This window comes from Octopus bimaculoides, chromosome 10 (assembly GCF_001194135.2).
Source record: "Octopus bimaculoides isolate UCB-OBI-ISO-001 chromosome 10, ASM119413v2, whole genome shotgun sequence".
Classification (NCBI taxonomy): Eukaryota; Metazoa; Mollusca; class Cephalopoda; order Octopoda; family Octopodidae; genus Octopus; species Octopus bimaculoides.
The window spans coordinates 25,054,364-25,067,412 of NC_068990.1; the positions used below are offsets into that span (position 1 = coordinate 25,054,364).

The following is a 13,049-nucleotide window of genomic DNA, read 5'->3' on the forward strand; positions in this document are numbered from 1 at the left end:
ATGAAATTATAAAATTCTTCAAGAATGAGAAATAAATGTGGATTAGAAATGACAACATGACCTCCAGATAATATCTGCTGCCATAATTATTACAATTCTGAAATGAAAGTGAATTTAATTGACACAGGAAATGAGTTATGACCAAAAAAGGCTATCAGCTGACCAAGGAAGCAACAAAATATAGTTCCATTATTTAAAATAAAAGATAAAACTTTAAATGATAAAAAAATAATTCCAACTGAAGATAAAACAGAGTCTGCAATTAATATTTTTGAAGTTAATTTCCAAGAAATTATTAAAAAAAAAAGAAAATTGTATGAAGAATATTTTAAAATGGATATTTTTATATAAAACAAAGCATTTAAAGAAATTTTTAAAACTTTAAAGAATTTGGTAAATTTCTTTGAAAGAAAATTATCTTGTAAATATACTTTACCTCGGCATGGATCATTTTTAACGAGGAATTCATCTAACGCGACCCAGCCTCCGCCGACACGTACCATTACTGTGCTACGTAGAATCCGAACAAGACGTAATTTTTGTGAATCACCAAACTGGAGGGGTGGGAAAAAGAAGAAAAAAAGATAATTAAAAAAAATTAGCTCAATGTAAATAAATAAGAGAAATGGGAAGGAAATAGAAGCAGTTAAACCAAAAGAAAACCTAACGAACAACAGACAAAAGAGAATCGTTTAAAGAATTTGATTGGAAGAATGGAGGAATTATTACTTACTCGATATTTTCCTTCACCAATTTTATGGATTCTGAACTGAGTAACGCAGGTACATCGGCCGACTTGTTTGCTTACTTCATCTTGAATCCTCTCCGAGTCTGTTGCAGGTTTACCAGTCTGAAAAGAATCACGTTGCAAGGACACCTTTATATCATAGCAGAAATCAGAGCTGTTTTTGTTAATTACAATTTTTACTAATTACTAGAAATTGTAGCTATTACTGTTGTTGCTAAGGCAGCAAACTGGAAGAACTGTTAGCACGCCAGACAAAATGCTTGGCGGCATTTCGTCCGACTTTGTTTTCCATCCTTTTGAGGCCAATTAAATCAGTACCAGTCAAATACTGGAGATCAATGTAATCAACTACCCCGCTCCCAAATGCTGGCCCTGTGCCAAAATTTGAAACCATTTTTATTATTTTAATGTGGTAGTAGTCCTAGTTTTTCCTACTCAATTAGACCTAAGATGAGAAGGTAGTTGATTGAATGCCATGAAGAATAAGGAGCCAATAGGATGTAGGGAAAGAGGGGCTTTATGTAGTCACTTCATAGAGGTGCATGGCTTAGTGTTTAGAGTGTTGGACTCATGATCCTAAGATTGTGGGCAATCTGATGTGTTCTTGAGCAATACACTTCACAATATTGATTTCCACACACAGTTATAGATAAAAATTCTTGCAAAATAAATTCAAAAATCTTTCATCTTTTTACACTGTCCCTATTCTTTCTTATATTCACGTTCTTGTTCCAATTCTTTCTGATATTCCACTTGTACCTTGACAGTATGCCCTGACACCTCATCATCTCTTTTTCTCTTTCCATCTAGGTTAGCCACATATCTCTTCTATAGTAAGATGCTTGTCCCTACACCTGTCCCTCTATCAAACTTTACCTTCTTAACGCCAAGTATAAAGCCACTTCTCTCAATACTACACTTCACTCAGTAGTTTGGTGACCTCACTGGGGCTTCATTTATCAGATAGAAAAAGAAAAAAACCCAATGTATGAAGAGAAGAGAAACTCTAACAATGTAGATACTTACATCCCTATCGGGTCTCAGAGCTGCAACAAATTCTTTGTAGTTTATGTAGCCATCTTCATCTTTATCAAATATATTGGCTACTGCCTCCATTTCTAGTTTTGTTGTTGGGAATTCTAGTAATATAAAAATATAACACATTAGACAGAATAACTGTAGGGAACTGAACCCCAAAACATGAAAATTAAATTAAAATTCTTGTGAATGGATTTGATAGACAGAAACTGAAAGAAGCCTACCGTGTGTGCGTGTGTGTGTGTGTGTGTGTGTGTGTGTGTGTGTGCATGCATGTGCAAGTGTGTGTACATTTGTGCTTCTCTGAAATTGTTGAGCTACAAGCAAAGCAGTGATGTCACTGTTGTTGTTTCCCCTGTCAACAAAATATCTGTTAGCTTTTTGTCTCCAAAGCCATGTGTGATAAGAGATTTCTTTGTTGAAAAGCAAGTAAGAGTATCCAGCTGTTTCACAATGCCACAACAATATAGTCATCTAACTCATGCTAGTATGTAAAAAAACGGACATAAAATAAGTATTGCAGTAGTAGTAGTAGCAGCAATAACAGCAAAAGTAAGAAACTCACTTGAAGAGATGATTCCATCAATAAATTCTTTACGGGTGACTTTTCCATCATGGTCTTTGTCTTGACGTCTGAAGAAGTCCATAATTCTTGACTTATTATGATGCATCCAACGTAGGTAGCGTTTCCGCCAATCATCAAAGTCAAAGTTCTTCATTCTCTCGACTTCATTCATATATTCTTGGGCATCTTGTAGTTTTCTTTGTCGGTCCATAGCCAAAAGCCACACTTGCTGCCATTTGGTAAACAGAGCCCCAACTCGTGGGTTTTTGAATTGAGGATCTGGTGTACGGCGGCCAGTGTCTCGACTGCAAAATAAAAAGTAATATTTAAGAAATTCTTATTCTTTAACAGAATTTTTTTCATCTCTTACAGAAGAATGATATGTTAACACAAGTTCTTCATTTATTATATTCACTCCACCCCTGTCAGCTGTTCCCCATCTTGCAACCTCTACCCACGCACACCCTATTCTGCCCTCTCCATTCATTTCATACTTTAGCCCCTTTCAGACCTGGGCCCCTCTGTCTAACTTCACCCTCCACCTGGGCTAAAAAATAATTAGTTGCATACACAGCTCAAGAGTAACGATTATTTCAGGCAAACTAATGGACAGAATCAGCTGCATCTTCTTCTTCTACAAGTGTGGTTTATTACTGCTTTACTAGGAATCCAGCAGAGATGACGTTTAACCTGTTCCTGCTAAAGCAAGAATATAGTGTGACAGGGTTAAGAAACAATACACACACCTCATCGTCATCACTACTTTAGCTCTTCCTAGCTCTACCCCATCCTCTCTTCTATAAGGTGAGTAGTTATGTAGCTCCTCTACAGCAAGAAACCCCATTTTGCTGTCACTTTGCCTCATTTCCTACCATAAAAGCTGCTTCTTTCAGGGGTCATAGTTTCTTGCTAGATGCAAGGACCAGTCAAGTACTTGTCTTATGGTATCATCAACCTCCCCTGCTTCCACAAAACTGCTGGCCTTGTGCCTAATTCAGAAACCATTATTACAGAGTTACATAAATTGAAGAAAAAAAATACAATTTTAGATCCAAGAGTCACAGACAACAGGTGGACTTGTGCAGTTGTCGAGTGGTATCCAAGAGATCAGAAAAGGCCATTTGGAAGGTCACCATGACAATGGTAAGATCTAGTTAACTAATTAGGGTCAAGATGGAAAAAAATGGCACAATCAAGATAGAATTGGAAGCGTATTGTGACCAGCAGTGTATAACAGCATCTGATGGTCTGGTCAATACTGTGATACATGAATAAAAGATAGGATAGTCATGGTTAGAACACTTTTAATCATAAGGGTGACCTTGGGGTTAAACAATACCCAATCCTATTGCTCCCCTTCATTTCCCACAAAGCAAAAAGAACATTACCTTATATTGCTAAAAGACTTTCTAGTTTTCCTAAATATGGGTATTTGAGAAGATTCTGCTGTTGTTGACAACCGCCTCTTTTCAGTCTTCGTTAATTTATCAATTTCTGGTTGTTTTGATGAGATTTCACCTTGTAAGTCCTACAACACAAACAGGCAACCAGTGATAATGGATACAATAGCAGGGGAAAATGAAAGCGGTTAGGGATGAACTAAATATATTAAAATAGAATGTTTACTGATTAAAAAGGAAAATATTGATTTCAAGAATTCATTTAGGATAGCATTGATCGTTATAGGTTAATTATAATAACAAAAACAAAGTTACATAGTTAACAGAAGAGAGAAATAGATAAAGAGAAGGTAGAAAAAATGTAAATGCAAAAATATATAAAGACAGACCTGATGATCTTTTATAAGTTGATTGATAACTTCCAGATTTTCGGGTATAGCCATTTGGTTTTGGTTCAACAATGTACCTTCAGCATCAGTCAGCCATTGAAGCAGATTTTCAAGACTAGCTGCGTTTTGGCGCATAACCTTCAGACCATCTGCCAAACGTAAGCCTCGTTGCCGGGACCAGGAGGTTAACTGGTTAAAGTAAAAAAGAAAAATAATTAAAATGTGACAAATTATAGGCACAGATGTGGCTGCATGGTAAGAATTTGCTTTCTAACCACATGGTTCTGGGTTCAGTCCCACTGTATGGCACCTTGGGCAAGTGTCTTCTACTTTAGCCTCAGGCCAACCAAAGCCTTCTGCATGGATTTAGTAAACGGAAACTGAAAGAAACCCATTATATATATATATATATATATATATCTCCACATGTGAATCGTTGGCGATTTTCTTCCTCCGTCTTCCTTTTTTATTGGACGTTCCTCTATTCTGATGAAGAGCGTTGCTTGAAACGTTAAACCATCTTTCTTTCCTTCTCTGAGCGTCTACTAATATTTTACATGTACCATGTCCTCGCGTGGTTTTTTTTTTGTGTTTGTTCTTCAGTTTTTTTTTTGGGGGGGGGGATTTACTATATGTATGCATATGTATCTATGTTTGTATGTCTTTGTGTTTGTCCCCCATCACTAAAGCCTGAAATGTGGTGCTCAACCATGACAGAAACCAATAAAAGAATGAAATTCTTTATGGAACTAAATCCTCCCAGAAATTGGTGGTGGATAAAAGAAAGGAATTTTTACCTCTTCCCACCGAGCCCGTAATACTGACAGCCAATTTTTTAGTGAGGACAGGGAATCAGGATGGCAACGGGCAATTATTTCTTGACCAATGGTCAAGGCTTCTCTTAAATCGGCTTCTTTACCCAGGAGATTTTCTTCAAATTTCTGGAATTGAGAAAAAAAGAAATAAATATATATATATTTATATCAAAATCTGTAATATAATTTGAAGTGGTATTGTTTAATATGCAAAGCTGAAACCAGTGGTTTTATAGTCCATGCTAAAGCATTACAATTTGAGGTGATATTAACCCTTTCATTACCAGCCCGGCTGAAACCGGCTCTGGCTCTGAGTACAAATGTCTTGTTTTCATAAGTTTTGAATTAAAATCTTCCACCAAACCTTAGTCACAATTTATGTTCCTAACATTAGCTTTAATGATAACTAAGTTATTTTACTAAATTCTTTGTTATATTTAAAGTAATTGAAAGAAACACAGAGCATCTCAACAGAAATATGGTAACGAAAGGGTTAAAGACTTATTTAACTGTTAAATTATGGGTAAAGGTTGCATGAAAGTGTGTGCCAAATAAACAACAAACAAAAGAATCACATTTTCTTAAGGATTATACATATTTTTACTTTAAATACAAAAATTATAATAATTGTTAGTCTGCCATACGATAAAATGTACAATCCCATTATCAAAAAGTGCTGTAAAATATTCACTTTTCTTGATGATAGCTGTATTCTTGTAGGCTTTTTGAAATATCAACTGATGTCCACTGTTCTCCAATGACACATAAATTGATGATGTTAGTTTAATGGTTAAAGAGAATACAGACGACCTATCAGTTACTTGGATCAGTTATTTGAATGACTCTGAAGAGACCCTAAAATGATTTGAGTAATTATTAAAATCATATTTCATGGAAAATTTAGGATAATTCCTTTCTGTACTCTTGAAAGCATTATTCATCATCATCATTGTTTAACGTCCATTTTCCATGCTGGCATGGGTTGGACGGTTTGACTGGGGACTGGCAAGCCAGGAGGCCACACTAGGCTCCAATCTGATCTGACAATGTTTCTACAGCTGGATGCCCTTCCTAACGCCAACCACCCAGAGTGTAGTGGGTGCTTTCAAGAGTACAGAAAAGAATTATCCTAAATTTTCCTTGAAATATGATTTTAATAATTGCTCAAATCATTTTAGAGTCTTTTCAGAGTCATTATTATTATTATTATTATTATTATTATGAAAGTAGTGAACTGGCAGAATTGTTAGTATGCAGGGCAAAATGCTAAGTGGCATTTTGTCCATCTTCATGTTCTGAGTTCAAATTCTGCCAAGGTCAACTTTGCCTTTCATCCATTCACGATTGATAAAATAAGGTACCAGTTGAGTACTGGGGTTGATGTTATCAACTTACAAGACTTCAGGCTTTGTGTCTATACTAGAAAGATTATTAAGGCAGCAAGCAGGAAGAACCATTGGAATGTCAGACAAAATGTTAACATTTTTTCCGACTCTTTACATTTTGAGTTCAAATTCTGCCAAGGCTGACTTTGCTTTTCATCCTTTCAGGGTCGATGCAACTGACTTGCCCCTCCCCACAAATTTCAGGCCTTGTGCTTTTAATAAAAAGAACTACTATTGACATTATTATATTTCTTATTATTTCATGAATGTTTTATATAATATTTCCAACAACTTTCAGAATGAATGAAATACCTTGTGGTCATCCCTCAGTTTCAGCAAAGCCTGTTCATCATCAGGGAAAGATCCTTGATAGCGAAGCTGTCTTTCTGCTTCAGCTAACCAATCTAATAAACTCTGGGCTTTTTTATGGAAGTCTTCAGCCTTTAAATTAAAAAAAAAAGAAAAGACAAATCATATATGTGTGTACATATAAGAGATATCATATATGTGTATGCATATAGGAGATATCAGATATGTGTGTGTGCGTGTGTGCATATAAGAGATATCATTATATTTGAGAAGAGTCATAATCAGTAAAGATTAGAAACACATTCATTGGTTGTTCTTTTGTTTATATTTCATTTCCCTTTTCAAAACAGTTGATGTTAGTTCTATATTTAAGAGATGAGGAATTATGTACATTATTTACATTATTTACATTTGACGGATATTTGTCCTCATCTTGTTTGTTGTTAACACAACGTTTCGGTTGATATACCCTCCAGCCTTCATCAGGTGTCTTGGGGAAATTTCAAACCTGAGTTCTCATTCCTAAGGCATTTTACACTGTTATTATTATTATTATTATTATTATTATTATTCAGGTCACTGCCTGGAATTGAACTCGGAATCTTGGGGTTAGTAGCCCGTGCTCTTAAGCACTACGCCATATGTTTATGTCTCCCCAAAATATTTTTCTCTTCACCAATTTGTAGTTTTCTGAATAGTGAAGGCATGTGGCTTAGTGGTCAGGGTATTTGGCTCATGATTGTAAGATTGAGAGTTCATTTCTCAGCAGCGCAATGTATCCTTAAGCAAGACACTTTATTTCACATTGTCCCAGTCCACTCAGCTGGCAAAAATGATTAGTACCTATATTTCAAAGGACCAGCCTTGTTACATTGTGTCACGCTGAATCTCCTTGAGAACTACATGAAGGGTATGCATGTCTGTGGAGTCCTCAGCCACTTGCATGTTAATTTCACAAGCAGGCTGTTCCATTGATCAGACCAACTGGAACCCTTGTTGTTGTAACTGACGGAGTGCTAATTAACATTTTTAATTTTAAATATTTGGCTTTTAGCTGAAGCATCTAAAAGTGTTGTGCTGATTCTGACTAAGGATTATGTTAACAGTACGAGTATGTGTGGGATACTCAGCCACTTAAAGCTAAAATTCAAAGAGCAGGAGTGGAGTTGAAACACCCAGAGTACTCAATGTTAAAACCGTTGGACTATCTATTTATATTTACTACATGTCTTGGGCATGACGTTAAACTGCACCCTGAAGTTCTCATGAACAGGGGTAGCACCCTATTAGCTCCCCAAGCCTGGGTTACAGTGAAGCTGTTGGCAGCAGGACCGTGGTTATCATGAGAGGTTGGAGAAATGACTCTCACTTGGATTTTATGATCAATGTCTTGCATAATACAGAGTACCACCTGTGTTTTATATAGCAGAGATTAACCTCTTTGTTAGTTGGTACTGTGATTGAGAAAGGAAACTTAGGGACTCCATCTCTCATGTTTTCTCCTGCCCACCCCCTATGATATAACTGACAATGTGCAGACTGACACAGGACAGACATGAGTGGAGGGCCATAGTGGATCAATAGTTTGAGCCTTCAGTCTAAAGAACAAGACATGTTTATAGCTGACAGGTTTGTATTGTCTGTATATAAAGTTACACCATGTCCAGTTATATTTTAGGTTCATTCTCACTGCATGGCAGCTAGTCCAAATGTCTTCTACTGCAACCCTGGAATGACCACTGTTTTGGGGTGGATTTGGTAGAGAAAAACTGAGAGAAGCTTCTGTGTGTGTGTGTGTGTGTGTGTGAGACTTGACATCATGTGATGGTTGTAAATGAGCATCACCATCTTGCATGTGATGTAATTCATTTCAAGTGTTCCATAAAAACATGCCCAACCATGGGGAAATATATCCTTGCTTGGAAACAGGTGAGGGTTGCTAAGAAAAAGAGCATCTGGCCATGGAAAACATACCTCAATGAATTCCATCTGATCAATGTGAGCATGGAAAAATGGTTATAAAATTCAACCAAATTAATTGAATAACCCTAATGAAATCTGCTGATGGCTTTATAATACTTTTTACATTTTAACAAAGGAAACTAACCATTCTCTGAGCTTGTTCTAGACGTTCTTGTTTGTTAACGCTCAATGTACATATACGGTCCCATAGGGTTGTTAGTTCTATTAACTGTGCTTGTTGTTGACTTGTGTCTTCTTCAGATTTTCCTATCAGTTCTTTGGCCGCATTGCGTACAAAAGAAACAGTCTTAGATCTGGCACCCAATTCTTGTTGGAAAGCCTTTAAAAGAGAGAGAGAGAAAAGACATTAACATTTGTATCAAATTTAGAATAAGCATTAGAAACATAAAATATGTCAGGTATTTGATGGTTGTCCCAGAAGTGTGAAATATACCAAGCATATAGGATAATTGTTAGAAATGTGAACTACACAAAGTGCAGCAGAAAAATCTCCCATATTTTACACAGTCATTAGCATGGCACTAGTAAAGTTAGGCAGATGGCAATAATGTCTTCATGTAGCTAATTCTTTACTGTCTTCTTTTTAGTTTGAAACTGTGTACAACATGCATTTGTTGACTATGATTTTTCTTTTATGCACCCTGTATCATATTTATAAGTTAGAAATGTGTTGCATGTCTCAACTATAAAAATAAAAACAATGCTGTTTTTATTTTTTTTAAATCATTCTTGCTGTATATTTTGAAATTTTATTTATGAAATAAAATGTAAAATGCTGTTTAAAAGCTGAATGTAAATCATTAGACATTAGTGGAAATAAGATAAAATGAGTCAATAAACAGAAAAGCATGTGAAAACTCAGTTCCTTGTTGGAATTGAACCTAAATTCTTATGATTCAATTGAAATGTCTTTTTCATCTATAACATCCCAATTTTTATTGATCTCATTAGGTAATTCAACATCCAACCAGATCAATATAGTCAGCTTTATATTGATGTTTTTCATTCTTGGAAACTTTAATAGAGTCAATAAAACAAATACTATATTCTAAAAAATAAAAATAAAAAAAACTCGACAGTCGAGCTGAAAGAAGTCTGCTTACCTTGTGTATTTCTGTAAGGTTGTTAACAGTTTCAATATCACCATGGACAGGTTGATCTTCAGATAAACCGGGTTCAGATTTTGATAACCAGTCCAACAGAGCTTGCAGTGCATCATTGAATTGTCCAGAGAACAGTAGAGCCTCTTCTAGATTTCTTTGTCTGAACAAATGAAAAATAACAATTCATTCTTTCATAAACATATCACTTGAAGGAGAGAATGGGAAGCTGTGACAGTTGTGTGTGTAAATGTGTGCCTGTGTTTAAATCTGTGATCGCTTTTATGAATGTTCTGACAGGAAGGCGGCGAGCTGGCAGAAACATTAGCATGCCGAGTAAAATGCTTAGTGGTATTTCGTCTGTATTTACGTTCAGAGTTCAAATTCCGCCGAGGTCAACTTTGCCTTTCATCCTTTCGGGGTCGATAAATTAAGTACCAGTTGCGTACTGGGGTCGATCTAATTGACTCCCCCAAAATTTTGGGCCTTACGCCTAGAGTAGAAAAGAATGTTCTGACAGGTGGTGTTGCTGTTAACAATTATCTGCTCATTTCATGCTTTTCAAGGAAGAGAATGAGAAATCCTTTCCTTGTAAAACAATATCTCAATGATATATTTGTCTAATCCATACTAGCATGGGAAAACAAATGTGGAAAAAAAAATGAATGAATGAATAGGATAAGACCATGGTAACATAGGAAAATGGATGTAAAATTAGAAAGATATATGTATGTTTGTGTGTGTGTGTGTGTGTATATATATATATATATATATATATATAGTTTTTATTGAAACCAAATCTTGTCCAACATAATTTAAGCACTCCTTTATCATTTGGCCAACATAAATCAATGTGTGTGATAATTTTTAGAGGTGGGATGTTGCAGTATAATAAATAGCCAATATGGAGAAATACAATACTTTTTGGAACAGACACACACAAAAGATGAAGAGAAAGTGGTGCATGCCCACCAGACAAGTGAGGTTCTTAAGAGCTAATATTTAACTTGATAAACTATCAATAGATCTGTTTACTTGGAGAAAAAATTCCTCATTCAGACAGAGCACACCATGTAAAAGATGGCATCGTTCTGGAGAATTTTTCCATTTAATTAAAACTCTAACATATATAATTTCCATTTTTCTGGCTTAGAAGAGGAATAGCAGTGCTTCCAACCTTCTCAGGGCCTCTAGAACTGAAGGTAAGAATGAAAGAAGTTATTTCTCTAACAGTAAACCCATCCCCAAGTTTTTGCAACAGATTTAAGTTTGCTCAAAGTACAAAAGCCAGATGGTGAACTCAAACCAAGTGATAGATTAAATCTACAACCATGGATATTCTTCAGGGACAAGCACCAACTTCAAACAGAACACTAAATTCTAAGCAAGCATTGTAAAGAAAAAAGACTTACCGGGCTACAGACTTCCCACAAACTGTATTCCATCTGCCCTTCAATTCACTCAGTTTTTGTTGAATGGCAGGATGATCGCTAACTGGTGAACGATCTTTCAAGTTACGAGCAGTACGATTTATTGTATCATACACTGGTTGTTTGCCACCCAGGTTCCTCTGAAACTCCTGAAAAATATCAAATAAATATTGTTTTAGGTAACTGAATGACATATATAAAAAGTTATAGTCCTTGTTAATCTGAAAGATTCTGTGTGGCATTTGAAGTTGTCAAAACTAGTTTTTGTGTAAAGATTTTATTGAATAAGAGAGAGAGAGAGAGTGAGTGAGAGTGAGAGAGAGAGAGAGAGAGAGAAAGAGAGTATATATAATAAATATAAATTGCAGTTACCTTGTGCTTTGCAATTTGAAGTTTAATCTTTGCTGGATCATTGCTGATCAATGTGTCTGAATCAAGGATTTTATCTGCTTCGTTAAGCCAGTTAAGTAACTCATTCCATAAATTATGGAACTGAAAGATAAAGCAAAAAGTGAATACAAAAACTATAAGCAAATCATAACAAAAAAACTGTATTTGCTGTCCGTAAAGTAAAAAATAGAGGAGGGATAAATATTGATAAGAATATATATTTTTTTATAATTATCAAATAAGCAGCTTAAAATTTCCATAATTTTCTGTCAATTCACCTGTAGACAGAAACTGTAGATAATTTACAGGATTTAGTTTAAGTTCACTACATTCTGAGTTTGATTCATTGCTATAGTACCAATAAATGGCACATTATACTGAAGTTCCCTGGCCACATTATGGACCAGACATTGTCCTCGTGTCTGAGTCCATCAAGCAAGTAGGGCTGCTGGAGCTGACTGTCCCATGGGAAGATCACATGGAAGAAGCTTTTGAGAGAAAGCTCTCCAAGTATGTAGGTCTGGTCAGTGACTGCCAGCAGAGGTGTCTCCCAGTGGAGGTAGGATGCAGGGGTTTCACAGCCCGTTCCCTGACCAGAGCTTTCAGTAGTTTGGGCATTGAGGAAGCGAGAAGGAGGAAGGCCATCCGCAGTACCACCGATGCGGCAGAGAGGGCTTCAAGATGGCTGTGGATCAAAAGAGGAGAGCCATGGGGTAGCTATTTGGCCATCTGGACATAAGCTGGAGTCTGATCAGCCCCAGCTGGGTCACCTGGAGGAGGCTGTATGATGTTGAAAGACTCGAAACACTTAATGATACCAGGTACATCACTGAAGATGTGTCCAGATGCATCAGTCATTGATGTATGCACACAACAAACCAAATAAATACTTTTGATAGCAACCTTTCCAAGACTGTCCTTGGTTCTATGATACAAACTTCATATTTAAAATTATCAAAATTAAGACCTTCCATCAAAATTTCGTGTTAATTTCTGTTCCAATTATTTGTTATTTTCAGAATTGATTGGAACAAAGGTGGTGTATATCAACAGAAATGTGATAGCAAAAGTGTTAAAATAATAATTGTTATATTTCTTGGTTCAAATTCAGCTGAGGTCAATTTTGCCTTTCATTATTTCAGGGTCAATAAAATAAGTGACAGTTGAACACAGGGGTTGATGTAATTGACTGAACCCCTCCCTTGAAATTCCTGGCCTTGCGCCAAAATTTGAAATCAATATTTATTTCTTGGCATAATTTAAATGTAGGAGCTAGATGCAGTTGATTTACCCTTTTGTTACCATATTTCTGCCATATAGGATTTTCGAGCGGGATCGTTGCCGGTGCCCCTAGACTGGCTCATGTGCGGGCGACACATAAAATCTTTCCGAGCGGGATCGTTGCCGGTGCCCCTGGGCTGGCTCATGTGCGGGCGACACATGAAATCTTTCCGAGAGGGACCGTTGCCGGTGCCCCTGGGCTGGCTCATGTGCGGG

At 36.3% G+C, this 13,049-nt stretch overlaps 1 protein-coding gene across 5 annotated transcripts in view; it reads right to left on the reverse strand.

The window, feature by feature from the left end:
• LOC106880784 (microtubule-actin cross-linking factor 1, isoforms 1/2/3/4) overlaps positions 1-13,049 on the reverse strand; it is a 158,214-nt gene that overhangs the window by 20,973 nt on the left and 124,192 nt on the right. For all 5 annotated transcript variants that reach the window (XM_052971076.1, XM_052971075.1, XM_052971077.1 and 2 more), the window contains 12 exons: positions 11,535-11,654; positions 11,145-11,311; positions 9,736-9,895; positions 8,757-8,951; positions 6,653-6,781; positions 4,938-5,081; positions 4,141-4,329; positions 3,740-3,879; positions 2,352-2,656; positions 1,775-1,887; positions 734-850; positions 437-554 (listed from right to left, as the gene is read on the reverse strand). In XM_052971076.1, coding sequence (XP_052827036.1) covers positions 437-554; positions 734-850; positions 1,775-1,887; positions 2,352-2,656; positions 3,740-3,879; positions 4,141-4,329; positions 4,938-5,081; positions 6,653-6,781; positions 8,757-8,951; positions 9,736-9,895; positions 11,145-11,311; positions 11,535-11,654 — 1,897 coding nt within the window. The remainder of the gene's footprint in view (positions 1-436; positions 555-733; positions 851-1,774; positions 1,888-2,351; positions 2,657-3,739; positions 3,880-4,140; positions 4,330-4,937; positions 5,082-6,652; positions 6,782-8,756; positions 8,952-9,735; positions 9,896-11,144; positions 11,312-11,534; positions 11,655-13,049) is intronic.